The sequence below is a fragment of the Megalops cyprinoides genome, chromosome 12, assembly GCF_013368585.1.
Source record: "Megalops cyprinoides isolate fMegCyp1 chromosome 12, fMegCyp1.pri, whole genome shotgun sequence".
Taxonomy (NCBI): Eukaryota; Metazoa; Chordata; class Actinopteri; order Elopiformes; family Megalopidae; genus Megalops; species Megalops cyprinoides.
In genome coordinates, this window is record NC_050594.1 from 20,605,691 (window position 1) to 20,632,752 (window position 27,062).

The following is a 27,062-nucleotide window of genomic DNA, read 5'->3' on the forward strand; positions in this document are numbered from 1 at the left end:
AGGAACTACAGCGAGGACCCAAACAGAGAGAGCTTTCCGCAATGCCTGAACCACGCATTAACAGTGAAGAAAATGCCGCTCTGTGGCAGCCTGTCCGGGTGAACACTATGCGGAACTCCAAGGCTCTCAAAGCATTAATTTGGTTGCGATGGTAGACAAATTCTAAGCAGATCTGCCAAGTGCTTCCGAGGCGCTCGTTCGCGTTAAGATCAAATAGTACAGAGAAGGACACACGAAGTGGGCCAATGAGGAGCAAAATTGAAAACGGTCGTCTTAAATCGAGGTGCCTCATTCTTGCGCAGCGTGTGCGGGAACAAGTTTCATGTTTGCGGTCTATCATTGTTAAACCGTACACTGTAAGTGGGAAACCTATAATTCCAAATCCCAAACCACCAAGTGGTTAGCTCTAAATTTCCATTCAGCTGATAGGATTAGTAAATTATTCGTAAATTAGAGTGACACAGCACACACCAAGTATGTCTTCATTAGAGTAATCACAATAACATTATATTGTAAAAATATCCCAAAAGTATGCGATTTTGTCCCATTGACAACAAAAATGTTCACCAATTTACCGGTAAACGGCTAATCATATTACCAGATATATACATAATATACATCCCATATTATAGTACTTCGTCAACGTGTACTACAAATACATTCTGGAGGTTTGTATGACACTTCGTACCACAGTGTCGTTCACAAAACCATTTCAAAATCGCTCCTTTTCTAGCTTAATTAAAAAAAGGGTCTCGATGTGGATTTCTATCACAGTAAACAGTGAAAAAAAATTGACTTATGAAAAGTTGTATAAAGTTGACTTGTTCGAACAGCTAACGAAAACATTTAAGACATTAAGCAAGCCAAAAGGTACAACTGAAAATGTGTACTCTGAATGGGACCTCTACCGTAAAGACACCTGCTGGGTCTGTAGCGCGATGCAGTGGGGAAAACAAACAGGCGAGCAGACACAGCCGGTATGAAACAGCGCTCTCTTTATTGTGCAGCATCCACTCCAAATCGCTTATTTACATGGCATGCCACATCAATACGAGAACTGACTAAGGACACAGTTGTAAACACTTAGAATCTGTTCTCTGATAAAAGGGAGACAAAGTGGGAATTCAGGAAACTAAAAAACCAAAAACAACCCTCTGAATATTTTTAATGGAAATACATATTTTTGTTGGTGTTTTATTGGAATTAAAACAAAACAGAAAAAACAAAAAGTTATTGTCCTTTCTTTTTCCCTTGTTCAGTCCAGGAGGGATAGATATTATACAGCCACTGCTTCTTTTCCCCTTCTCTTCCCTCCGTTCTTCAAGAGAGAACCAATGGAGAATGGGTTCATGGAAGGTGGCAGGGGTACTCCTGCAACTGTCCAGTTTTTGAAAGTAGATGGGGGGAAAAATGGAAATCCAACATCGGCGGAAAAAAACAACTTCTGCCCCGATTATCATTTACTGTCCTTGTTAGTAATCTCAAAATTCTCTTTGATTTTCCTAAATAATCCAAGCCATTTAGGTGTCATTCATAAAATGTCCTTTGTTACAGAGAATTTATAATCCACTAGCGCAGTGTCCTTTCCAAAAAACAAAAGGAAAAAAATAGAACCATGAAACTTGTGAAGGAAAATAATTATATATAAAAATAAAAAGGAGTAACAAAAAAGACAATTCCAAGTACTGTTCTGGACATAATAACCCAAGTAGACTAGACAACTTTTAAAAAGGAATCCTTTACAAAAAAGTTGTCTGATTATTTTATTAATAATATTTCCTCTCTCTCAGTTTTGGGATGGACACATTTTCACACGTGCGCACACACACACGCTCACATCCACACACTCACACATACATACACGCACCCACGCACGTACACCCACCCACCCACGCGCACACACACACACACACACACACACACACACACACACACACACACACAGGAGTGGCCCCTAGCCTCAGGGCCCCCAGAGCTACCGACTGACACATGCAAGGAGAGCTGTAATTGGAAGGAGCTCAGATCAGGCCCCGCCTCTTCTTGTAGTCCTCCAGGTTGAGTGACCGACGAGGAGCACCATCCTTCACAGGCAGGGCATTGGAGCTCACAGACAGAGACTTCGCTTCTAAATGGGAACGGAGTACAACAGAATCGTTTTTGTATTTTTCCCAATCACATTTTCACCGAAACAGCCCGATGTATCTCAAAGTCCTCCTCACAAACACATGTATGGATGACATCTATGTGAACCCTTTCCTCTCATAGAGATTAATCATACCTGCATTAGGAACCTGAAGGTCTATTTTGACATCAAAGTCATGGACTTTGAAAAGATCCTCAGACAGGTCACTGGTTGTCTTGGTGACATCTTTGTCTTTCTGGCCAAGCTGTCCCTGTGAGCAAAAAGCAAAAGCTCAGATGGGACAATACCAACGAGGGGACTGTCATTTAACATGGATACATGATGCGATCTCTGGTTCCTCCTTCAGAGGGCTTTACCTGTTTGTTCTTCTCTGCAACGTTGTCCGGCGCTGAGCCTGAACCGTACTTCTGGTTCAGATGAGCAAGGATAGCAGCATGGACAGAAGGGTCTCTGGCCTATGAGGAAAACAAACACCATAAATACAGACCAGCAAGTCCTTCCATGAGATCTGCTCTGTCAACAACTTTGGTTTAACTGCAGGTTTATAAATACGCAATCATTTCATTGAAAATAGGACATTTAGGCGCCACACCAAAATGAAAGCTTTTCAAAGTTTTCAGTGAGGCACCTCAGTGGAAATTACAAAACACCAGCAATAAGAGCGAAATTAAGATAAACTATCAGCATCACAATGTGTCTATAATCTGATGTCAGTGTCTGTATCTTACTCATGGACACTGTATATGTACAATGTTAAAGAAGAGAACAGGCAATTGTCACTGACGTTTGTTAATATTGCACCATAAAGTGAGGTGAATATTTGATTAAAAGGGATAAAGAACAATCCATTACATTCTTACATGCTTGCTGTAGGTTCTCAGATGTGTACTATTTAAAAAATTAAAGGAATGCGTACATTGGACACCATGGTGGGCTTGCACTGTCGCCGAGTGAAGGGGTCCATCTGCTGGTTCTTGGAGTTCTGCCCCTCTGCCTGAAGGAGAAAGAACAGCATCTAGTCCTAAATCCAGCTCCCTACATACACACATCGATCACACTGACAGATACGCATAAGGCACTCACCACCAGCGCTTTCTCAGACTCCACAATGTTCCAGCTCCGATTCCTCTGATTAATATAACTAAGCAGACAAAGACACAAGTCAGAACCTGACACACATCAAGCACAACAGAGCATTCTAATCTGCCCCCTTAAATACACAGATAAAGGAACGAATATAAACATCCATAAATAAATGAAGTCTTTCTGGACCATCCTGTGTGCACTCCTCAGTTGCACATTCAAGCCAATACACAGGTATTATGGAAACTTTGTTGTGCTAGGCGATTGCTGTCACCTGATGGCGGAGATGTTCTTGGTCCTCTGCCGGTCTAGTGCCTCAGCCCTCTCCTCCAGTTCATTCAGCTGATCCTGGATCTGCTTGACCCGGTCCCCGTCTCCGCTCTCCTCCGCCATTGCCTGAAAAAGCAAGGACACACACACACAAGCATAATCACAAACCGCAGAAACACACATTTCCACTGGTAATGTGCGGCAGCTTGCAGGAGGTCATTTTTCACATTAGCGGGACAATTCATCACGTCAAGTCTGCCAGGAAGGTAACACAAGCCAATCTAATAATAAAAAAAGAAATGAACTGTACGCATATGAAGACTTTTGTCATTGTAGTGTTACCTTTTCTTTGAGCAGCTGTGTTTTCTTCATGGCATAATTTGGAGGGGCCTTTCGGAAGCGATCTTTCTCTTTCACAATCTGCAAATAGGGCGCGACAAGGTTAATTCTGGAAATCAAACTTAAGTCAGATAACATAAACACTGTGTGCACAATGCAATAAGAAAACAGTAATACACCAACTTACATCCTCTATGTCTTTGTCATTGAATTTGTAGTTGACAGCTTCTTTGATGGCTTGCTCCTTTTTGGTGATTTCATCTAAAGTCGGGATCTGCATTCCCGCCATGATCATCTGTGTACAGCCAAAAGAGGAATGCCATCAGCTTAGGCCTGACGGGCAGGGAGGCTGACAACACTTACAGCGCTTTAAAAACATTTCACCAATCACAGCAGTGGAAGTACCACAAGGCCCTATTCCATCACTCACCGCCTCCTTCCACTTCATAAACTCGTTGTCTGTGAACTCTTGGTTGGACACGAACTCCAGCCTGAACACTCGGGTGTCGTTTCCATGTCTGTGGGATGAAACAGAACCATGCAGTCAAACAGGTTCAGACAGAGAGGCAGAAGTACCTTGTTTGAATCATACTGCTAGTAAGCAAGACCGCTCACCGCAACTGTAAGCCTTTGTTTGTCCTTGTCGATCCCAACTGGTAGACCTTTGCTGTTTCAACGACATCCACAATTTCTGCAACCTAGGCAATGAAAATAAACAAGAGAACACATTCCAGAGAGAAAACTTCAATAAAAGTAAAAAAGACCATGGCAAAAGATACATAAAGAAATGTAGACAGTAAGACAGTATAGCTACGAGGGTCACACTGTCAGAATTCTTGATCACAGGTAACAGTCTTGTATCTTGCGAGGATACTAGAGCTACTCCTTCAAGGCATTTCATTAGAAGATCTGCACAACTGTTATCAGAAGGTCAGAATGCGCGTGCGCCTCACCCTGTAGACTGGCTTGCTGCTGCTGTTACCAATCCCGATGCGCACGAAGCAGCCGGTCACCGTCTTGGCAAAGAAGGGCATGTGGCACCAGCGTTCCAGCTTGTGCCGGGACAGACGGATGCGGTTCAGCTCATCAGGCAGCGACACCGGCTGCGATTTCGGGGGAGTGTCTTCCTTCCTGGACCACGGCAAAAATCGTGGCAGATGCTCAGAAGGCTCCATTTTTTCACATGCAAGTTTTGAACTGGCTTGGCTGAACGTAACCATTGGCTTCCCTATCCTTGAGCATTTCTATACAAATGCATTCAGACTCAACCTTTTAGTCCTGCCTGGAGGTAAAATAAAGCTGGACAAGCCTGAACTTTGAAAATCTAGATAAGACGCAAGACTACACACTTTAATCAACACTGACGAAATCACTGATGGGCTGAAACTGGATTACTGCATGTTTTCTTTAAATAATTTCAGTAATTCAGAAAATGTTACTAACAGACATTTCTTTGCTCTGTTTCCACTTTGTAATTAGTGAGGTACTCTACTCTTCATCTCCCACTACTACCCATGAGCAGCTATGAATAAAGGGGCCTGCCAAATAAATATACATTAGCTAGATAAAAAGAAGTGACCAAGAGTTTTGACCTGAATACCAAAGATGAATCAAATGATCGATGAGACTATTAGCTAATCACAACCATGCTTAAGGTATATAAGAAATGCTCACTCTTCTTCCTCCTCATAAGATGAAGAGCGAGAGCTGCGGTCACTCTTCACAGAGGACTTGTCGTCATCCTCCTCTTCCTCCTCCTCGTCGTCGGAGTAAACCTCACTAGTTTTCAGAGGCTGCCGTTTTGCTAGGAGCTCAGCTGTTCAAAGGGGAGAGGTCTGAGATGCTAACAGGGCATGCAGAGATGTCATCTATTCATCTCTGTATCAGACTAATCCCCATCCATCCACACATCCACAAATAGCCAGAATATCCTGTGGCAAGAGCGGACAAAACAAATCTGAGGAAGTAAAGACTGGCCGATACCGGTTCTGTTCTTCTTTTTCTCTCGTTCTGCTTTCAGCTCCTCCATAGCTTGGGACTTCTTATCCAGCTTCTCGTCTCGTTTGGATCTCCTTTCTTTGTTGTGAGACATAACCTGGAGGAGAACAAACGACACTGAACTGAGAAAGGAGGAGAAATTGGGGCCAGTTCAGTACATTAACACCCACTGTTCTCGACAGGCTAATTTCAGTTTAATTTTAAAGTATTTGCTGCCTTTGAAGAAAAAAGTCTTAGAAAAAGATTTAAATGTTTCTGTTGGGGTTAATGCTTTTCAATGTGAAATGGGTTTCTCTAGCAGCACTGCTGGACAGTACAGTGCCCCCTATCTGCAGAGCGTGAACTCACCACCTGAGTGTCCTGAACCTGAGACTGCTTCCTCTTCTCTTGCTCCTCCTCCTGTTTCTTCTTCTTTTCTTCCTTCTCCTTCTTCTTTGCTGTTTTCAGCTTCTTTTTAATTTCAAACCTGACAGTGTAGGGTGTCGGAGAGATTTAAAAGTTGTATGAGCTGAATGATTCGTATGTTGTATGAGTTGTACAAGTTCTATGAAATGAAGAAAGCTCAGATGTACACACAGTCTACTCTTTGTACACTAAGTTGCTGTGATATGTCTTACGATGTGGAATTAGATTTTATAACCAATTTATCAGTGGCAAGAGAACATGCTGAGTGAATAAACTGAATAAATTATTTAATTGGCTCAAGACTTCCACCTATACATGTTTACAAGGCTTATATGTAGACGTGAGAAAAATCAGCTTGTTGCAGGGAGTTAAAAATCAAGTGTATGTTCACCACTCAAGCCTAAGACGGGGCGAAAGCATGCGCTAGTGTTAAAGCCTGACATCCTTGTGGAACACATTCACATTGTCCCTGCTGTGATAACAGATGCTTTCCTTTCAACAGGCTGACCTACTAAACTGTCAAGAAAGCAATACTGTATGAAACGTTAAAGCCCTCTGTGACCATTCTACTTTCCACCGTAAAGCACTCTGACCCAAGATTAGATTAGATTAGATTCAACTTTATTGTCATTGTGCAGACTACAGGTACAAAGCCAATGAGTCTGAACCCAATGAGTCAGACGTATTTGCATGCATCACTTCTGTGCGATCAGGCTGTGTCTTTCTGTGCCTCAAGCTTCAGAGGTAGGCTTTTGGCAAAATAACCTGAATGCTCTTACTGGCATGCAGACTCGTAGTATTGCTGAGGCATTCTCCCTGGCTGGAACCAGAGAGGCCACACTGCCACTGAAGAAGGCCCTGTGCCCTGTCATGCACTCACCTCCTCTTCAGCACCTCCCTCTTCTCAATACGGTTGAAGAGCTCCTGTTCCCTCTCCTTCTCAGTCATCTGCTCCAGCCGAGCTCTGTCCTCCTCGTCCCCCATCAGGTCGTCTCCGTATCCATCGCGGAACACATCGTCCTCCGAGGACGAGTCCGAGTCGGAACTGGAGGACGAGCTGTTGCTCTCCGAATCAGACACCTCACCTATGAAAAGCAGAGAACCAAAGTTGGTTAGAGGTCAGAAAAACAAACCTGTTTATTGAAGGAACAGAAAGTCCTCAAACAATGAAGTGAACCTAGTTTAAATACAAAATTTAAGAGCTGACTGAGTCATTAAAGGTCATTAGTTTAGTGATGAGTTGGTTAAAATATGATGTTCTATATGCATGTGCCAACAGTGCACTGACTGGGGAGGTACGGTCAAAAAGCAAAATTATTGCATATTTCAGAATACAAATCAAGAACTTCAGCAGAAAAGCAGATGTGTTCCATCAATGTTTTGTATTTCTCTGTACATGCTAATAAGTTATAGCTGCTAGCTACGGCTTCTTGAGCCATCAACTTGGAGAAAGAGGGTCAGCTTTTGGGCTTACATGATTGCTCAACCAAGCAGGAATGTAATGGGTACATAATAAAATTGCATTTATATTAGTTTTTTTCATCAACGTTCCCTTTAAATCGAACTACTGTGAACTAAAAAATAGCTTCTGACTAGATAACAGAGGCTTTTCCAACTTAGTAACGGTTCTGCTGGTTCCTTCTCCATCCCCTCTCCCACCCACCTTCCTCGGGTGCAGAGCTCTCGGCTGAGCTGTCCCCATCAGAGCTGCCGGAGGAGGCTGCCTTGTTCACCCGCTTCTTCGCTGCACTCTTCTTCTCACCCCCTTTCCCCGGCTTCACCTTCTTCTTGGCCTTGGTGCCACCCACAGTCCACTGAGAGAAATCGCAGAAAATGGAGGAGTCAACACAGGTGTTTCTCTGGTACTGATATGGACAACAACACATTACTGTAGCCAACGGGAAGGTATTTATAGTCTGTAAGACCAAGAACCTTTCATATTAATATTCAGTCATTAAGATGTTGTGGGGTGCTTTTCTACGTCCACACCCCATGCTTGGAATGTCTCAAAAATGCTCAGAAAAAGCCTGAAAAACGTCTTTCACATACCACGTAACAAAGCACTTATCACACTACATAGATTTGATTGGACTATAGAATATGCGCTGAAAACACAGTTATGGCTAGCCACCAGAGGGTCCACCCTGAAACTTTCACCTGTCTGTTGGCTGAAGCAAGTAGGGTTGGGATTAGTTAGTTCCCCAAAGGGAGGCATCCTGGAAAAATTTTACTGGTGCTGGAAGTGATGCCAGTGGGCCATTTGTCCTCCATCTAAGCAGAACACCAATACCCTAGTGCAGTGGCAGAAGCAAAGTGCTATAGGAGATGCTATCACTATCTACAGACAACCCAGGGTCCTGACACACTATGGTCATCAAAGATCCTATGGCACTTAATGTAGAAATCCCTGCTGTCCTGACCAAATTCTCAACCAGGTTCTATCAACATGGCCATCCAATAATCTCCCAGTTTCATTGGCTGAATAAATCTCTCCCTCTCTTCCTCAAGCAACGTGTGGTGAGCTCTCTGAAGACAAACAGCTGCTGTGCGTCACCCAGGTGAGTGCTGCACTCTGGTGTGGGGGTGCGGGGGGATCACTCCCACTTTACTGTAAAATGATTTATGATCTTTCAAGTGTGCTTTATAACTGTTATTAACATTAACAGTGTGAAAGTATCATTCATTCAATTTTATTTACTTTCATTACAACCCAGTTCATGGTGGGTTGACAGTGACATAGTGAGGTGTAGCTCCCTACTAAAACTGCATTTAAAGAATGTAGACGTTATAAGCTAAAAGCCTGTATGCATGTAGCTATACATAGATTTAAAAAACATACAAAATATGTTTGATGCAAGTATAACAGGCAGCTACCACTCAACACTTCAGGTTAATGTCAAGGGAATAGCTTAAGGGAGGGAACGGAGGGGAGCTTGTTAGGTAGGTGTTTCTCACACCATTCAGACGTTCCATTCCCTTAATAGCTCGCTTACCTCAGCCTGGAGTTCAGCAGCTGTCCCTCAGAGCGCTAGAGAAAGCTTATATGGCTGAGTGGGGGTGGGGTGCGGTGGGGTGGGGGGGTAGTGTAGGAGACTAGTGGTTCAATCTCAATGTAAATAGTGTGCCAGGGACGTGTCTCGCACCCCAAATGCATAGCAGATATATATGAAAAAAAGGTTAGGGTGCATTTCACCAAGGATTTGGCTTGTCAAAAGATATATATAATGCAACCAACAAGGCAGCTGACACTATAGTATTGCTCCTGCTGCACTGTAACATCAAGACTGTGTGCTCCTGGGTGTGTGTGTGCCTAAAAACATGCAACACAACATCAATTCATGTATTAAATTAGTTACCTTCTGTAAAGTCTGACAAGATGAGTTTCAGTTAGGACATAGCCTGTATGTGTACAGTTTTCAAATACTGCAACAACCATGCCTCTACTGTATTGCAAATGAATCACCAGAGAGGTAGAGGAGAGCTTTAGGCAGTGTCGCAAACCAGGCGAGCGAGTCGATACCTAACGCGACGTCACATGCATACATATTTGAGGACTGAGGGGAAAGGCATTATTTGAGAGCACATTTAGGACGTACTCCTGTCATCATTCCCTGGCCTTGGCTTGTGATGGAACACAAAAAACCCCAAACTAACAAAAAAGAAACCACGGAAACAGCCAAAGCGATGGCCCCTGGTAATCACGTTCACACAAATCAGAAAGAGGGTTTCTGAATATTTTCCAAAAATATCCTCTCCTGTACTGACCTTTCCCATAAATGACAAGCACTGTTTAAAATTAAGGGACTGTAAGGTGTAGGGAGGTAACAGAAAATCACCAGAAAATCAATCTGCAGAAAGCAACTCTATGTGCAAAAAAAAAAAAAACTGAATGAGCAAAACATTACTTAATGTGAGACTCCCGCTCCTTTACCTTCCAGTTTTTTTGCAGTGTAATAATTTAAATGTAGCATTCACTGAAATAGCTATGCAAAGAAGAGCAAAAGCCACTTATGATTCTGGCTTTGTTGAGATGATGACTGGCATAAAACATTTTCACTAACTCTTGACAAATGCTACTAGATAACCAAAGAAATAACATGGTGATTCAGATTAGTCAGTGCCTTGAAATCAGTGAAGTTGTTTGTTACCACTTGTGTTCACAATTTGACCAGCATTGCATGACTGTATGCAAGTTCATTCATTCAGTAAAATTCAACACCATTTGTGGTAACTAAGGTTAAAAACTGGTCATTTTTAGTGCTGCTTAAAGTGAACGGAGAACGAAAAAGGAGATGTCACACGCAAAAAGCACACACTGAGGTATCAGACATAAAAAACATACTGGCATATCCATTCAATGTGAACAGTACATGTATGTACACTTGGTCAAAGGGCGCAATCAAGGGCAAGTGAACGTTCCTATTTCTCACACCTTGGACCACCTGAGCCATTCTGAGGGGAGGAACTTAGGGCAAGTGAGCAAAAATGTTGTTTGGTATGAAGGCAGAGTGTCTTCTCATACATCTGCAAAAATCACATGCGTAGATGTTTGCACTAAAAATGCAAATTATTAAAAATGTTGGGGCTGAAACTTAAGAGTGAGGTATCCGATCAGCCCTATACTGGGAAGGCTGATGTGTGAACAAATTCCCTAGCGATCAAATTCTTCATAGGTGGCAGTTTACACAACCTGTACCCTGTAGCGAGTTAGTTCTGAGATCATCCCATTAAAGATGACAACAACTGCATACCTGCTGAAGGACCACTATTCCATGTTTCCAGTGCCCCTCTAATTACCAATTCAATGATTGGTGGTTGCAGGTCTTTTTTCATAGTATACAGTCGATTATTTTTTCAATACAGAAACAATTACACACCTCTGAACTTGCCAACAGTCCCTAACATGAAGCATTGGCCAGAGAGGAATACAAGATGACCTTGCTGTACCCCTCTGGTCAAGACACTAGAACCACAGCATGCAAAAAGCGTGGTTTTGGCTGAGATTCCCTGTTTTGGGGGTTCTGGCAGTCCCGTTTTTCAACAAAAATGTCTGTCCTCACTAAGCTGATTGCCTCAATCAGAAAATATTTATTTCCAAAAGGAATTCCACAATTCTCAGCAGTGTATTTGCACCTTAGGAACTCTAAATCAGTCCTTAGTATGAAGTGCTGTTTTGTAAAAGCAATCAGATGAATAGCACTTTAGCCACCAGGGGCTTCAGTTGTAGTTCAAGTATTGATTTCCACTGGCTGCCTGCATTCAATATATTCTTCAGGTATATTCTCCATAAAGGTAATAGGTTCATTTGGCAACACGGTGACAACTATGACAATACCATGACTATGACAGACTGTGGCATGACTACAGCTGAAAACTAAACAACAACAAAGCAAGAATCCCCAAGTACCTCATCATCACTGTCGGAGGTCTCGGAGTCTGTGGAGGCCGCTGGCTTGCTAGCTGGCTCCTCCTGCTCATCCGAGTCCACCCGCTTCCTCTTCGCCAAAGACAGCAGCTCCTGTGACCCAGAGGGGAGAAGGTTTAGATGAGAGGTAAAGTAAAAAAAAAAAAGAATTAAGACCGCAAAGACATGCATGGAGTCGTTCTGGGGAGGAGTGCCAGCTAAGACATTCATGGAGTCCTTTTGTAATACATACTAGCCAAGACATACATGATGCCATTTAAGAGTGAATGCTAGAAATAAAAGCATCTTTTCATTTTACAACACAAGAGTCTGACAATTGCATGGTTGCCATGCTACTTGGAAAGCATAAAGCAACACATGCAAACTTATCATACTGGTTTCCCCATACCCATCATGCTGGTCTCAACAAACATTCTCAGAGTTCAGACAGGAGAATTACTGCACACACTGAGATGACGACGTACTGTATTTTGGAAACAGGTTTAAGTGGGTACTTTTGACCAAGAGCTCAACCCATATCTGGCTGTAATGTATCGTTCCTAATCATTATGACAATAAGAAAAGCTAGCAGTAATGTTAAATACTGTCTTTCTCACTGCATTTAAGTAAAATGTACACAATGAAGCCCCTTCAACTCCCAACCTGGGACAACACTGTACTACAGCTTCCCTCTATTGCATGCGCCTACAAGCATAACAAAACAAAACCTTTTAACATGGCAGCCACTTCTATAGATGGAATCTACATGTGTTAGGAACAGAACACTGTTAGAACAGAAACTCTCCGGATTCGACGTAATCGTATCTGTGGTTACATGTGTAATGAAAACAAAGTGGAACGGTAGCGGGTGCCATTTCCTTAACATTAATGCTTGTTTTGATACGGATGCTTAGGGAAAAAAGAGGTTTCACTTCATCCAACGGCCTTTAATTAAGAATCGTATACTAAAATGCATGAACTGTGGTTAAAATAAACATTTAGTAGAGCAGCTTATTCATTTAGTAAAGCTATCAAAAACACCGTGAACAGCACAGCATTAAGTCTACTTTGAATTTCTCCCTACATCAAACTATTTATAAAACACCACGTCGTTTTTCACGACACAGCTGCAGTATATCCTCAGACAAATCATTGATAGAGTTGTCCCTTTACTAAACGTTACTACTTCTTGCAACAAAATATTTTTCCAAGATCAAACTGCCAGTCCAATGTTGAATGTTAAGAATGTTTACTGCTTAAACATGAGCTAGACAAAGAAAGGCACAGATAAACACATGCACTATAATCTTATACCTGAAACTGTTGTATAAAAATAAAGATAAACAGGTTAACTGACTAGGACAGGATAGCTTGCTGCAAACACTTGTGATGGATGCCTTGCTGTCAGCGAGCTAGCTTCATATTTATAGGATCCAGCTAGCTATCTTGCTACAAGTTAGCAAACGCTACATTAGTTTGTTTGCGATACGAAAAGGACCGCCAGCTAAGCAAAGAAGCTGACTATTGCAGCTGTGTCTAGTTTCAGACCAGTGGTTTAAATTATCTAGCTAGCTAGGTTTGGTAGAGCTGTGCAATTAGCTGGTTACCAAATTAGCTAATGTTAGATACTTAGCCAACTAGCTAGCTAGCTGTGAATAGCTATTTAGACTACATGTGTTATTTTGAACGTATTCACAGTTCGGAGTCAAACTGTAGACACGTACTGGCATTGTATTTTTACGAATTAATCTGTTACGATGACTGACCCTCTTATGGCCATGTTTACGCTGCGACGCACGTTTTCACTGGGTCAAACTAGCTAGCTACAAGCTCGTTGCTAATACAGAGAGCTAAGACAAGCTAGCCAGCTAGTCAACACCACCATAATGTGAAGCTAACAAGCTAGCCAGCCTGCGCTCTAAGGATCATGTTTACTCGCAACACACTCCTTCCCAGTAATTTTGTCAGCACCGAAATAGAACTAAGCGATGATGACGTAATTAAAATATCGCGCTAAATTGCGGAAATCATTTATCCTATACCTTACCGCATGCGCTACATGGAAATATCCACGACGACACTGATATCTAGCTAGCTAACACCAACCGGAGAGGACTGGTTAAGCCCCATGATTCGACAGGCCTGTGGCGGGGTGTTTTTCTCCCAAACTCACAAAGCATATTTTCCAGTTTACCCTCTAGCCAAGGCCAACAGTATAGGAGCACGATGGCGTAAAATAAGGCCATGCGAACCCTTACCTGATCCAAATTATCATCGCTGGCACTGTCCTCAGAGTCAGAGTCAATAACGACCCGTCCTTTCCGCTTCTTTACATTCACCATGATTATCTACCTGTGTGTGTGTGCGTGTGTGTGTCTGCTAAGCTAGAGCGAAACGGCGGCAGCACCGCAGTCCTCCACACAAAGGCGCTAGTGATCCACTGAGCATGCGCTTGTACTACGTTCGACCCGTTACGTCACAAATTGAACTATTTCATTGATAACTCATCATAGTCATTTATCGTCATCCGTTTTTTCACCTATAGTAATGACATTAAAAATATTGGATGGAGCTAACCTCTGCATATCATCGAAAATATGTGTTGCCTACGTGTTCAGTGCGTAGTAGCACATACCTCAGTTTGACATACCTCAGTTGTTCTGATGCAGTTCTTAATCAGTTGCAGTCATCTAAAAAAATAAACTAATTAATAAAGTGACACTGTGGTCAGAGTTTAGAACTTCATTGCATGTTATATGCCCTCTAGCAATGCCTATTTTGTCAACTTGGCCCTAGGAACTGCAGCCTACCTGTCCATTATGTTATCCCAGATGTGAATAATTGAATGCTGGGGCTCAATAGCATGGCCTCCTCTGAGTATATCAATAACCTCAATTCCTGCCCACGTCATGCATGTTCACATCATCCATAGGAGATCCTGCATGTCTTAGCTCTGTCTCCTTTCTCCAGAGACACAGCCATGTAGCAAATCACCCTTCCTCTTGTTGCCTTTGCTTTGGTATGTCTGTCTGTTTTCCAGTCTGTCCAAATGCAGTAAAGATTTTTACCACTTGAGGTCAAAATTATATCTACAAGGCCCAAGGTCTACAATCTCCAATGGTTTTTGTTGTCTTTGTTGATTTCAAAACCATATAAAAAGATGTTCATGGATCAAATCAGCTTTTCTCTTGTTTTGAAAAGCTATCTATTTACTCAGTCTATAACAATGAAATACATAGCTACGAGCAGCAAAAAATCACAACAAATAGTTATGACTGGTATTATAAGTGTGATGCATAATAATATTTGAAGATGACCTTCCAAAGGACAAATTACTGACAGCTGCATGTCACAAAACCAAGCAGTCTTAGAGGTGTAATTTCCATTATACTCATCATCAACAATAATAAATAATAATAATATAATTATATTATTACAGATTACCTGCTACAAGCCATTGTTTAATAATTCAATGGTCTCATAACATTTATGTTCTTTAACCCATAAATATTAACTTTGGAGAAATTTTTGAATCTCTATTCACTACTTGCTTGGAAAACTTCATGAGCATTTGGTAAACTGCATGAAAAGAAAAATAAAATGTGAACAAAATCAAGAGGTTTCCCAAAACCTTTGTGCTTGGCCCCAATGAATACCTTGCCACTTATGAAAACACTGTCATGCCCATAGCATAACACAGACCTCCTGCTCAGTCTGTTTAGTTTCACTCTGTTATAATTATTCTATACTAGAAATGAAAGGAAGGCAGAGAGTGAAAATAGCAGACAACAGAATGAGAAAGGGCATGTACTAGAGGACAGCTGTGAAAGTATATCCTTTGAAGGACATCTTTGGTGATCCATGTGGTAGTAGTGGTCATTACCTGTCAGCCTTGTTATTTTTTTCTGGGTATTTTCTTATGCAATGCTCTGACATGGGTGCATCAATTTAATGCCTATTTTTCACATGACAGTGTAAGTCCCAGAATTCACCAAAATCGACCAAATGCTATTTTTTGCCCCTTAAGTGTGGACAAATACATTTCACATGACTGGGAATGGTGTTGCCTTGCTGCAGCCACTCCAACATGGCGTCTTGGGCTCAGAAAGCAGTCTTATCCATTGGCTTTTGGAAAGTGCTGAGCTTTAATGACAGCAACAGTTACAGTGAAATGATAAGAACCAACTGAGGCTATTACAGTTTCATTACTGTGGACATCCTTATTCAGAACAATTTGCATTACAAGAAAATAACATCTGAACCTAATATTGAACACAAGAAGATAATATTACAAATGTTAATACATGCAGTACAGTTACATTAATTTTTCAGGGCTATGAGCCCTGAAAGTGGGAAAACGGTGGAATAGGACACTTGTTTTAGGACGTGTCACCCAACCAGGAGGCTTTACAATTAATGGAATAGAATATAATGAATAGAATTCATTTGATTTATATGGAAATAAGCACCATAAAAACATACAAACATCAGACAAAATGACAAAAGCCTAACTCATCTGAAACAAACTAGATATACGGGTTGGCTTGTGGGTTGCTATGCACTAATACCAAAACCAAAATCAGTGGAATCAAAGCAAAATGTCATACCATTTATGCTAATCATTTATCTTTTCTAGACAAAGGTTGGCTGCGAAAGCATGCACTTTTAAAACCCAGGGTCATGCAATAGTAATCTTCAAATTTTTCCCAGAACTCACATGTGCTTGTTTGCACATATCTTTCACCCAAGGCATTCTTCACCGAACTGATCTAATGCGGAGTTTCCTAATCTTGGTCTCAGGGACCTATTGTGTATGCAGGTTTCCATTCTAGCTGAGCTCTCACTTAGGTTTCGCGACAGTTCACACCATATCCCAAATTAATATTCTTTAGCTTTAACAATGGTATGGGCAACACTGTCAGTGTGTGTTATGAAAAATACGATCACTGTGGTACTACTGCTTGTGGAACCAACGCATTCTCAATGATGTTTCCGTGAAGGGTCGCTTAAAACGACGGACCAGGTACTTCTGTCGTATTACCCGTAGTGTTCCATCGATGTCACCGTTTTCCAGGTACGTACTGATAGTTGGTATTACGGAATATTTCACTTAACTTCACTCTCTTATTCTACACACCTATAGACCCAGTTTATACACCTTCCTTGTTTTAGAATTCATAATGGTGAATGCTACCTAGACGGCTGCTCGGAATATCAGAAATAACGACATCATACCCTTCACGGCTTTCCATTAATATTCGTTGTGTCACCATGAGCTAACAAATGCAAACAGATAGCCAGCTACGGACTAGAACTGAACTAGTATGTTTAATACAGGACGTTGACGGCTTTTGGCGGTTGACTTAAATTGTGCCAGCTTTAGAATGCTGGAAGCGTCTGTTCTAGTACGCCACCTTACGTCATTTAAAAAAGTAAGTTGCTGGATATAAATAACTCATTTTATATCCCCCCCCCCCCCCCCTTTCCTCCCTCCCGCATTAAGGTCCCTCACGCAAAGGTGCGAAGATCTTACTGCATACAGCCATTAAATTGAATGCATTATGGCTTTGACTCCTGTGAGGCTGCTTGGAACCCCCCACAGGGGGCGTCTCTTGATACTTCCTCCACTTTTCTGTCCCCTGTTGCGTGGAAAAAAGACATTCTATGGGGAATACCGGCGGCCGGGCCAGCCCCGGGATAACACCCCACCATGGAAGAAGATACGGTTCGACTTTGCCAAGGGTGTCGAGGGTATACAGAAGCATTTTGGGCTGCTGAAGGATGAGATTGTACAGCGCTTTGAGGGTCCGGAGGGACGGCCACTCCATGAACATTTGCTGGAACAGACTCGGGTGATGTGGGAGTTCCGAGGGCAGGAAAGCCTGGACCAGTGGATAGTCTCCACAGATCGCGAGATCGGAGGCCGCAGTGAGGCCTACCTGAAGCTGGGTAGAAACAACAACACTTGTCTGCTGTATGGCACCCTGTGCTCAACACCACCTCGGGATGGAGAGACACGTTACAGCGGATACTGTACATTACGCTCCAAGCAGCCACTGGTAGGTACACTGTTTATCAAGGGGGGGTTGGGGGGGTGAGACGCGAGGGAAATTTTTCTGTATCATGCATCTGAAAGAACAGGCAAAGAAGAGTTCACTAACTGGAGAATTTGATTTTCTCCTGCAGGCTTCTTTTGACAGGAAAAAGCACTACGATTGGTCTAGTTTCAACACGTTGCATTTGCGTGTCCGCGGTGATGGGAGGCCATGGATGATAAATATTGCAGCAGAGACTTACTTCTCCCACCAGCAGGATGACATGTACAACTACTTCCTGTACACAAGGGGCGGGCCGTACTGGCAGGATGTCAGGGTGCGTATGCTGTGTACATATGCGGGGTAAAGGGGACAGGTCCCATCAGAAATTTCTGAACCAGAGGTACCTTTAACAAATGTCAGCTACATTGCAAATGTTCAGAATATTGATAATGTATGATTATTTGATATCACTTTACACTAGATTTGCTTCAACATTGAGCTATACTGTAGTGTACTACAGTACTGTAGGTTTTATTCAAAAGCAAAGGCAATTGTAAGATTCATAGCACTTATAGAACAGGTGACAGGGATGTTGATCCAAGGCAATAATGAAACACTATGAGACTGTCATTGTCTGGATATTAGAATTTTAATAAGCAGACCTGAAGAATGTGAACTTATGTCTTGCATGTTTTTGGCTGTGGTCTAATTAAGTAGCTAACAAGGTTAGTTTTTAAAATCATGGTTTATTTCTCAATTTCTCAAAAAGACACACACCACAAAGACATGACTCAAGACAACTACTTAGAGGTTGATCTTGAACTCAATATTTAATATATATATGTAGTATAGTATATATACTTTGGTGTCATTGAGGATGACCAGAGTTCAAAAATCTCATATGAATGCTCACAAAGAGTGATTCCGAAATATTTAATGTCATCACTGAGATCATTAAATATGCAAAACCACTACATAGTGGGATTTGAGGAAAGGTAATGGCAAAAGCGTGATTAATATTAGTTTGATCAACACGTAGCATGAAGACTATAGGCAAACTGAATTTTGGATTAGGTGTGATACAGTTGTTCCGTGTTGGTGTAACGTGTAATCACCTAAAAGTGTGGTATGACTTTACAGATCCCTTTTTCCAAGTTTTTCCTCTCCAGTCGGGGGAGAATTCAAGATGAGCAGTACTGTCTTTGGTTGGACAAGGTCAGTGAATTTTTCATGCCAAACAGATCAGCTTGCACCAACATGGCCTCCCCATGTCAGTTTGTCCTCAGTATCACTCCATCATTTAGGCTTCTATACAGAAAGCAAAATACAGAAGTAATTTGTTACAGCAAGTTTTTTCAAAAATTGTAAGCAGTCTTTCCAATAGGTTCACACTTTTTTTCCAACAGAAAGTTACTGGAGACAGTCTATGCAAATGGCCTTGCAAGGCCTGTCTATGCTGCTAGCCCCTGATTTGTGCTTTTTCCTTTTCAGGTGAACACAATTGGATTCACCCTAGGTGACAAAGCTGATGGACCATTCCAACTAGAGATTGACTTCATTGCCCTTTGTAATGACCGCGCACACACAGAGGAGTTTGCTTATGAGCTGTACAAAAGGAACCCAGAGGTCTGAGAGATGCTAACATGGATCAAGGGATAGAGCATCAGAAAACACAAAAGCTTTCTCCTTTGTCATTGCCTTTCAGGGATGGCAGAGGTTCCAAAGAAACTTTCCAGCAGTTTAGTTCTAGAATTCTAGAGTTTCATACACAGGCTTGGATATTACCCAGTGTTTTGTAGTGGAAGGTCACCATACAACATTGATTTTCAGTGTTAACTATAAGTAAATGCAGCAAAGCCAGTGTGAATATGTATTGAAGGAGTACAGGAGAAAACATTGTATATACAATTTTTTTTTAATACCAGCAGATGTTGCTTCTGGAAATGTAAAAAAATACACTTGCACCTTAACAACTACTACATCAATCACCTAAACACAAGAACATGTACATACAAGTATGTTCTTTCTAACAATATGAAACGCAATTTCAGATGATTCATTGTGGAGTAAAAAAAAAAAGAATACTGCATTTTAAACCAGCGCTAGATAAATGTTTGCAGAACCATTAAGGATGCAGAAAAGGAGCACAGACACAATGCACTAACATGTACAGACAAGGTTTTTAAAATGGACTGATACAAGGATTTACAGTTCTTCAACTCTCAGGCCATGACCAAGCCTCTCCTGGCCCCAATCATCATCTCCTTCTTCTGCTTCCTGTCCTCTGTGTGTCTTTTGCGCCTCTCATCCCTAGAACAATTAAAACATTTACATTATGCACTCATTGTCATAACTGGAAGCCAAATTGTGATGCCATCTCAATTAACTTCATGTTGATAAATGTTGCATGTAAAAACTAACTACACTAAAATGATTTTGGTGTCCTCCAATGAAACAGCTAGCCATGGGTCAATCAGTCTTGCTAACTAGTTTAGATGATGTGGACAAAATGCATTTAACAAAGATGTATGTGCTTTGGATTCAACTTGAAAAGCAGCCACTAATACTAGTTGTTAAAACATATGAATCTCAAAGCTAACACACTTACTAGATGTATCTAATTCAACTTATCAACCCTAAGTTGTGCAAGAAATGTTGCTCCAACTTAAAAAAAAAAATACTGTTGTGTATTTATTTTCACAAGGAATAGATTTATTCTATTTGGGTCCAAATGTTCACACAACCTTGGTCTTAGGGAAGGAAGTTCTCAGAAAAATTATTTTGTTCTATCAACAAGATCTAAAATGAAGAGGCATGTAACCCCGCATGGGAATGCAGTTACAGTAATGCTCTCTGTAGCTCCAACTATATAAGATAATAGCGCCTTTAATTTAAGGGATTCTTGCCTGAAATGCAAACAACACTAACTCAGGTTTTATGCAGAGTAAATATTACAATCGAACCTACTTACCTTGACTGAACTTGGTGTTGTTTGTAATTCTTTTGGTGTGACTGAGCGGTTTGAGGCTTGAGAGCTGCGTTTTCCTTAGTCACCCCAAATGGCTTCAGCTTTCCTGTGTGAATAATCACAACATACATGGGCTGCTGAGCTGGGGTATACAGCAGTGTTGCTGAACTCTGGTCCCCAGCACACTGGATATGCTTATTCCATATGCCCCATGCAAAAAAAAAAAAAAAAAATTTCTTCATATCGACCCCTTAAATCTGGGCAACCATTTCAATGAAATGACATTAGTCGATCACCTTGTACTTGAACTGAGCTGTAAAAACTAGTTTACATGAGAAAATTCAATTCTTCTTTTGTATCAGCAGTAGCCACTTGTCAAAAAGATCAAGGAACCAAAGAAAAATAAAGGAAATCCCAATGTCAAATTGCAGTCCTGAACAGACTTACTGTGAGAGTAAGAGCATTGACACTGGAGATGTTCACAAATCTATTTCTAATGACAGATATGTTACATACAAGCAAACTGTTGCTTCCCATTGACACCTGGATGAATACTGTCATTGAGTGATAAATACATGAAATCACATCCTAGGCCCAAATGCAACCAAACAAAATTAATTGTTAATAATAAACAATAACTACTGTACTATTTACTAAAAAAAAATCACTGCTGTGTTCAAATGTTTCATGGCTAGCTGGCTACTGTTAAATTTGTGTCAAAAGTACCATTTAGTATACCAAAGCTTTACTAGATTTTCAGTAACAGTGAATTTCAGCAAATTCAACAGTTGATTATAGATTTAATATGCATTGGTACAAACAAGAACACCTAAAATCTGTTTAGCTGGGTTTATACAGAAATGCTGGGGGCTCACCCTTGTGTGGCTGGTAGGTAAGTGGGCGGGAAAGGCTGGCCTTCAGGTCAAAAGCATTTTTCTTGTTTGTCCCTGGCGTGCTGGACATGCTAGTGTTCCCTTTGAAAACAAATGGTGTCGCACCTAAAAAAAAAAAAAAAAAAAGCAGTTTGAGTAACAGGTTAAAATGTGGAATGATTAATGCATTTAAATTTATGTGTAACAAGAATTTTTTGCTTCTTGAGAGTCCATACGATCTAGTGGTTCACTCTGGTTCATTACCTGGTGTCTTGGTACCTGAGATTGCAGGCTTGCTGGCTTCTGTCTTTACCCGCTCAGTAGCTGCAGCCTTGGGGGTGGTAATGAGCTCTACGTGGGGTGACATGCGTGCAGGTGTCTTCACCAGGGAGCGCTTGTGCTCGTTGTCCTCCGTCATCTGCGAAAACCTGCAGGAATGTTGGCATAAGTGGTGACATTTCCACAAAACAGAATTATGGGAGGAAATGAACATATTAGCCTGGTGTGCAGCGCTAAGTGATAAGAAGGTGTAAGTCATTCCCACACTAATCACAATAGTTGACAACCTCAAGTACAGGATTTAGCCATTATAGTCAAATAGGAGTGCACTAACAGCTTTTCTAGGCTGATTCTGACTTCCTAACCATATCTGCCAATCCACTGCTGTTAAAAAAAAAAAAATTCTGAAACGCTGTTAAGGGAGAACAGTGGAGGCTTACATGCCCTGATAGTATTGACAGGAAGAGTACAGGGCACCACTAAGCTACATAAGTATGCTAAACAGAGACTGAAGTGGACCTTTCAACACAGTACAAGCACGCAAGACTCATTTTATAGCCATCAATAACTGGTCATGTCAATGATAATATGCAAAATTGCATACAAAATTGAAATATCAAGTGAATTTGACAGGAGCGGAAAAAAAAAAAAAAAAACACTCCATTCATCAGTAAAATACCTATATGAAAATGGCTCAGCAGGACTGAAACCTCATATTTGGGCATGGTGAATGGTCAAATGTCTAACCTGACATTGATCCTTCGCGTGGACAGGACGGTGGGCTTGAAGGTTTCGCTGTTCTTCAGCGCAGGTTTGCTGGCAGAGAGTTGGGTGAGCCTGCGCTTGTCAGAGATGGACTTCCTCTCTTGAGTTGCTGGGCTGAACATCGAGGTGCGACTCAGATTCGACTTCTGGAGAGTACATAATATGACTGTCACTGCCCAAAGCGCCTGATGCCATCAATTCAAACGAGTCATGCCCAAGCTTTCTCCCTCCCATCTGATCCAAACTCAGGTTAAATGTCTGTGCTTGTTGTGGTACAGTATTTAATCTCCCCACACCATTCTTTGGATTTACAGCTCTCCTTAGAAACCCTGAAGGAGTACTGACCGTAACTACTTTTTTATCCACTGGTTTGAGGATGCTGGCCTTCTCTGAAAGCATCTATAAAAAAAGTACAGGAGAAAGGATTTCAGATTCACCGCGTATTACAATAAGTCACTATAATTACGGGTTTGCACAAGTTATGACAACACCTTTAATTCCTTTACTGAATTCCTTAGGACCTCCATCTGTTTGTTCTTCCTCTGAACATATGAATCGATGGATTCCATCTTGTTAAAGTGAGCCTCATGGAGTTTCTTAAAGTCTAGGAAATGAAATGGCATGATTAGTGCTTGGAAACAACACTAAAAGCTGAATTCATGCTATATTAAAGCTCCAGTTTTATTACACAAAGATTTATTCTGAGGTTATGCTGCATATCTGTTGGACTGATGGATATAAAAGGTTGGTTTCGTCTGACTTTCTTGAGTCAGTCTCTGCAGCTGGACCCAGCAGTTTGCTGTGCATGAACAATATGTCATGCAATACTTTTTCCTTGACATATTTGTGATGCAGTTACTTGATTACGTGATCTTACTTGGTGTGGTTGGCTTCAGCACAGGTCTGGTGGTCTTTTTGAGGAGCCCCTCATGGCGAGGGATTTTCCCAGCAGGTCGCACTGGCTTCTGATCCACCCCTACAAAGAAAAGATTTAAACAATAAGAAATGTTTTACATACACGGGAAGAGATCCTTACAAAGACTAATGAGCTGCAATCAAAGGTATACTGTACCTCCCACAGTCCTCTCTGCAGCACTGGGCCGCAGCTTTGTCTGTCCTGAGTTTCCATCCACCACGGGGTGTCCTATCCCAGAATCCTCCTCTACAGACACTCTTCTCCTCTTAGAGCTCTCCTGTCCTTCAGTTGGTTTGCCCAATTCCTCATCAGTCTTAAAAACACAGAAAGATTGAATCAAACTTTTTCTACAAGTTACGGTAGAAAAACTTTATGCAATAAATGAATAATTCTGAAAGAATGCATTTCTTTCTGCCTCAGAGTGGTCAACCCAAGCTGTACCTGCATTAAAGTCTGCAGCACGTTGAGGTCACTTTCAGCTCCATCCTCCTCTTCCTCTGCTCGTTTCCTCTTTGCCTTTTGACCTCTATTACGACGCTTGGTGACATATGTTTTGCCTTCACACAGTGGTGGAAGCTCGCTGACATTGGTGTCCTGAGTCTCTTCACTAACCTCCCCGATATCATCAGTCTGTATCAATAAATCAATCATAGTTTTGCATTACAACTGCATTTAAAAAATAACTACTACAAAATATGTTTACTGCTGCAACTGAAAAAAGTCAATGAGGATAGCCTTTTCCCTGAAACTGAAAACAAAATAAGACAATTTCTTTAGGCTGGCTGTCTTGTACGGCTGGCTCATGCACAGTGGACTTTGCAGCGACACTACAAAAAACACTAACTTCCCACTGTGCATTCTCAGCTCCATGCGTTCCAAACGGAACGTCAGCCATCAGAGGCATAAACTAAACTAGATCAACCAATGAGGGAACATACACACTCCTCAACAGCCTTAACCACATGACCTTCCATACATCGTTTAGTCTGTATCCCTGCGCAGGTTCTCGCAACAGTGGAAAGAGCTGAGGCAGGTGTGAGCGTCAATCTCAATCACACTGTACTATGCACACGTGCAGTTTTTATCAGCACAAGCTCCACCTACACATTTCTGTCACACAGAACCTACAATGTAGCTACCATGCTAAATACAGCTCAGAATTCAATTACCAGCTCTATCGCACGTGATAATGTTATAACAACCACGAGGAACAAAACAAGTATTAGGGTATGCAAAGCTTGTCTTGGGATGAAAGGATGCTCTTACATCTCTTTGGGGGAAAAAAAACTTACATTTTCTTCACGGTCTTTATGTTGATAATACTCCTTTAGCGCTTTCAACAATTTTTCAGCCTGTTGAGGGAAAAACAGTTAGCGTCCGGCAGCTGTTTAGTAAGGCATGTCAAGAGGTCCACCCGCATTGGATCCGATTACAACCCAAAATAAGTCATACCTTCCAAGCTAGACTTACAAGTTAACTGAATAGCTGTCCGAACGAAAAACATCTTTTCATATTGTCGACGCTACTGCTAGCTATTCACAAAACAATAATGTTAGCAAAAAAAAAAAAAAAAACCTAAACTGAATTAAAAAAAAAAAAACTGAACGAACGATACCTACCAGCTAACAGCTGATTGTCTAACACGATTGTTTGCTAGTTGTTTCGATAAAAACGTCTCCTTCATACGGTATCCTGGCAATTAGTTATTCATTACATTGGAAGCATAACTGCAACAGTTTTTCGCCGCTAGCAGCTAACGAGCAATCTTGCTGCTTCTAGCGTCCAATCAGCCTCCAAACCAAAGAGCCTACCTTCATATTTGCTTTTAGTCCAACATCTTTTGCCAGCCGCTGCATGTCTGCATATTTGAGCGAATCCAAATCCATCTCGAAAATCCAGATTTTCAACAATGAACAGAAAATTGATCAAATTAAATCCAATTCCAGTCGATTAAGTGCACCCCCTTCGCTCCGTGTTTATTTGGATGTAATCGCGCCGAACGGTTAAAACACATTTCAAAAAATGACCTGTTGCGTCATTTGATTGGTAGAGCATTTGAAGGCGGAACTCTCTCTTATCCTATCATAGATCCTTTTAGTTTGTTTGCACTTAATGAATTATGTTCCGAGTTATTATTGGATAGCCAAGAGATTGACACATAACAGTCCAATGACGTCCAACAACAGTGCGTTTTGAACACAAAGGCGGGATTAACTGTTGAGCTAACTGTGTGTGGCAATAGAATATCGAATACGGACGGCATGGCTTCGGAAAGTTTTGGGAACGAAACGATAAATTCATCCCTGTTTTCTGTGATCGCAGGTGGACGAATACATGTGGATGAAACCACGAACTACAGTAGCCTGGTTACAAGCCTGGATGACTTGAAACAACAGTATATTTCTCGAGTCGATTACCAGAATGCAATGGTTTTGCATTGCGGTGTTTGCAATGTAGTGTGGGGGGACTCTCTTGAAGTGTGTGGCGAGGAGAAACACCTGAACTGCGTCATCTGTCTTCGTGAGTACCTAGCTGGTTATGTAGCGGCTGGCTCGGTGTCAGGAATATCGCATTCTTAAAGGATCAAAACGCTATGCTGCATTCATGATGCTATTTATAAATTATTATTATTAGCTTGCTAACAGCCACTCATTTAATAAATGGGTACAACAATCAGGTACAGCAGCCAATACCACTGTCGTGAAATACGGTACAAGTTGATATCAAATTCTAACCAGTCTTTTTTGTCATTTCAGATAGCTTGTTCATGTTCTACTGGACAGAGAATAGAACAAATCTTTGTAAATAATCTACAATCCGGGATTTAGCAACACGTGCTTAAACATAAAAGAACAAAGTATTTCTGTGGATAGTTTATTTCACAAGGTAGTTGACTTAGTAAAACAGGTTTAGCAGTTGAACTGGATTACCTGGGGATATCCTGCCACAAAAGCGACTGGGTGAGTTACAGTACGGGTAGTGTGCTAATGATAATCAGGTATTTACTATATTCCTCTCAACAGGTGTAACTAAGGATGTGGTTGTCAAGGACGAGCTGGAGTTCAGACCTGAGGGTCATTTGGCTGGGTGGTAAGTGAAGTAATATGTTTAGGGTTGACTTGAGATGCACTTATATTAATCACACTTATGGTAGCTACATAAGCATTAATATGTGATTTTTTTTTCTTCCTCTTTTTTAGTACGTACAAATCTCTTTACTGCTCAGGGTGTCACTGTTTTGTGGGTGTAGTACCTTACTCCGCTTCAGAGCATCTAGCAGCACTTCGCGGCCTCTTTCTTCTGCATAAAGAAAACATCAACTGGTGAGCATCGCTGGAGTAATGAAGAAGTAAAAGTACTACTTTCCACCACAATGGCTAACGCAGTACCTGTGCCGGAGAGAATTGTGAGAGTTTTGCGAGCCAACTTGGCAGGATCTCTAATGACTGTTCCAAGGCAGTTTTGTAGGAGACATATTAACTGGTTCTTTTTCATTTCTGAAATAGATCATTGGGGGTTATTAAAAAATAGCAACCTGAACATGCTAGTTCTTAACTTGTTTCTTAACTCCTGTCCTTACAG

At 41.4% G+C, this 27,062-nt stretch overlaps 3 protein-coding genes across 4 annotated transcripts; 1 reads left to right on the forward strand and 2 right to left on the reverse strand.

Moving 5' to 3' along the window:
* Window positions 1-1,914: 1,914 nt before the first annotated feature.
* Window positions 1,915-14,051, reverse strand: rtf1 (RTF1 homolog, Paf1/RNA polymerase II complex component). Its single transcript, XM_036541780.1, has 18 exons — window positions 13,901-14,051; window positions 11,646-11,756; window positions 7,902-8,052; window positions 7,119-7,323; window positions 6,182-6,299; window positions 5,819-5,930; window positions 5,510-5,651; window positions 4,789-4,966; window positions 4,451-4,533; window positions 4,266-4,353; window positions 4,023-4,130; window positions 3,839-3,916; window positions 3,501-3,622; window positions 3,227-3,284; window positions 3,060-3,137; window positions 2,500-2,598; window positions 2,279-2,393; window positions 1,915-2,125 (listed from the first exon to the last, which is right to left on the reverse strand). Exons 1-18 carry the CDS (start codon window positions 13,982-13,984, stop codon window positions 2,019-2,021), a joined length of 2,037 nt encoding a protein of 678 aa, XP_036397673.1. The 5' UTR covers window positions 13,985-14,051; the 3' UTR covers window positions 1,915-2,018.
* A 2,592-nt stretch (window positions 14,052-16,643) lies between these two features.
* ndufaf1 (NADH:ubiquinone oxidoreductase complex assembly factor 1) lies at window positions 16,644-19,332 on the forward strand. Its single transcript, XM_036541794.1, has 5 exons — window positions 16,644-16,716; window positions 17,146-17,701; window positions 17,829-18,014; window positions 18,821-18,895; window positions 19,172-19,332. The coding sequence occupies exons 2-5, from the start codon at window positions 17,204-17,206 to the stop codon at window positions 19,310-19,312; spliced, it is 900 nt and encodes a 299-aa protein (XP_036397687.1). The 5' UTR covers window positions 16,644-16,716; window positions 17,146-17,203; the 3' UTR covers window positions 19,313-19,332.
* Window positions 19,333-19,893: 561 nt separating this feature from the next.
* Window positions 19,894-25,457, reverse strand: nusap1 (nucleolar and spindle associated protein 1). 2 transcript variants are annotated; one of them, XM_036541785.1, is made up of 12 exons: window positions 25,292-25,457; window positions 24,773-24,832; window positions 23,922-24,110; window positions 23,637-23,793; window positions 23,442-23,540; window positions 23,056-23,168; window positions 22,910-22,963; window positions 22,547-22,710; window positions 21,800-21,948; window positions 21,524-21,646; window positions 20,652-20,754; window positions 19,894-19,990 (listed from the first exon to the last, which is right to left on the reverse strand). In XM_036541785.1, exons 1-12 carry the CDS (start codon window positions 25,364-25,366, stop codon window positions 19,903-19,905), a joined length of 1,374 nt encoding a protein of 457 aa, XP_036397678.1. In that variant the 5' UTR covers window positions 25,367-25,457; the 3' UTR covers window positions 19,894-19,902. The 2 variants fall into 2 exon arrangements, with proteins under 2 accessions (XP_036397678.1, XP_036397677.1); XM_036541784.1 differs by having other exon boundaries at window positions 21,785-21,948.
* Between the last annotated feature and the right edge of the window lie 1,605 nt (window positions 25,458-27,062).

What these genes read in the sequence shown, in the direction of transcription:
- rtf1 (XM_036541780.1), bottom strand. Translation starts at nt 13,984, where the DNA reads ATGGTGAATGTAAAGAAGCGGAAAGGACGGGTCGTTATTGACTCTGAC. An exon ending in AAGAACATCTCCGCCATCAG is followed by an intron (nt 3,285 to 3,500) that starts GTGACAGCAATC and finishes TTGTCTGCTTAG; the next exon opens with TTATATTAATCAGAGGAATC. An exon ending in AGCCCACCATGGTGTCCAAT is followed by an intron (nt 2,599 to 3,059) that starts GTACGCATTCCT and finishes TTTTCCTCATAG; the next exon opens with GCCAGAGACCCTTCTGTCCA.
- ndufaf1 (XM_036541794.1), top strand. Translation starts at nt 17,204, where the DNA reads ATGGCTTTGACTCCTGTGAGGCTGCTTGGAACCCCCCACAGGGGGCGT. An exon ending in CGTACTGGCAGGATGTCAGG is followed by an intron (nt 18,015 to 18,820) that starts GTGCGTATGCTG and finishes ATGACTTTACAG; the next exon opens with ATCCCTTTTTCCAAGTTTTT. An exon ending in ACTGTCTTTGGTTGGACAAG is followed by an intron (nt 18,896 to 19,171) that starts GTCAGTGAATTT and finishes TTTCCTTTTCAG; the next exon opens with GTGAACACAATTGGATTCAC.
- nusap1 (XM_036541784.1), bottom strand. Translation starts at nt 25,366, where the DNA reads ATGGATTTGGATTCGCTCAAATATGCAGACATGCAGCGGCTGGCAAAA. An exon ending in ATTCAGTAAAGGAATTAAAG is followed by an intron (nt 22,964 to 23,055) that starts GTGTTGTCATAA and finishes CTTTTTTTATAG; the next exon opens with ATGCTTTCAGAGAAGGCCAG. An exon ending in ACGCGAAGGATCAATGTCAG is followed by an intron (nt 21,949 to 22,546) that starts GTTAGACATTTG and finishes ACATTCCTGCAG; the next exon opens with GTTTTCGCAGATGACGGAGG.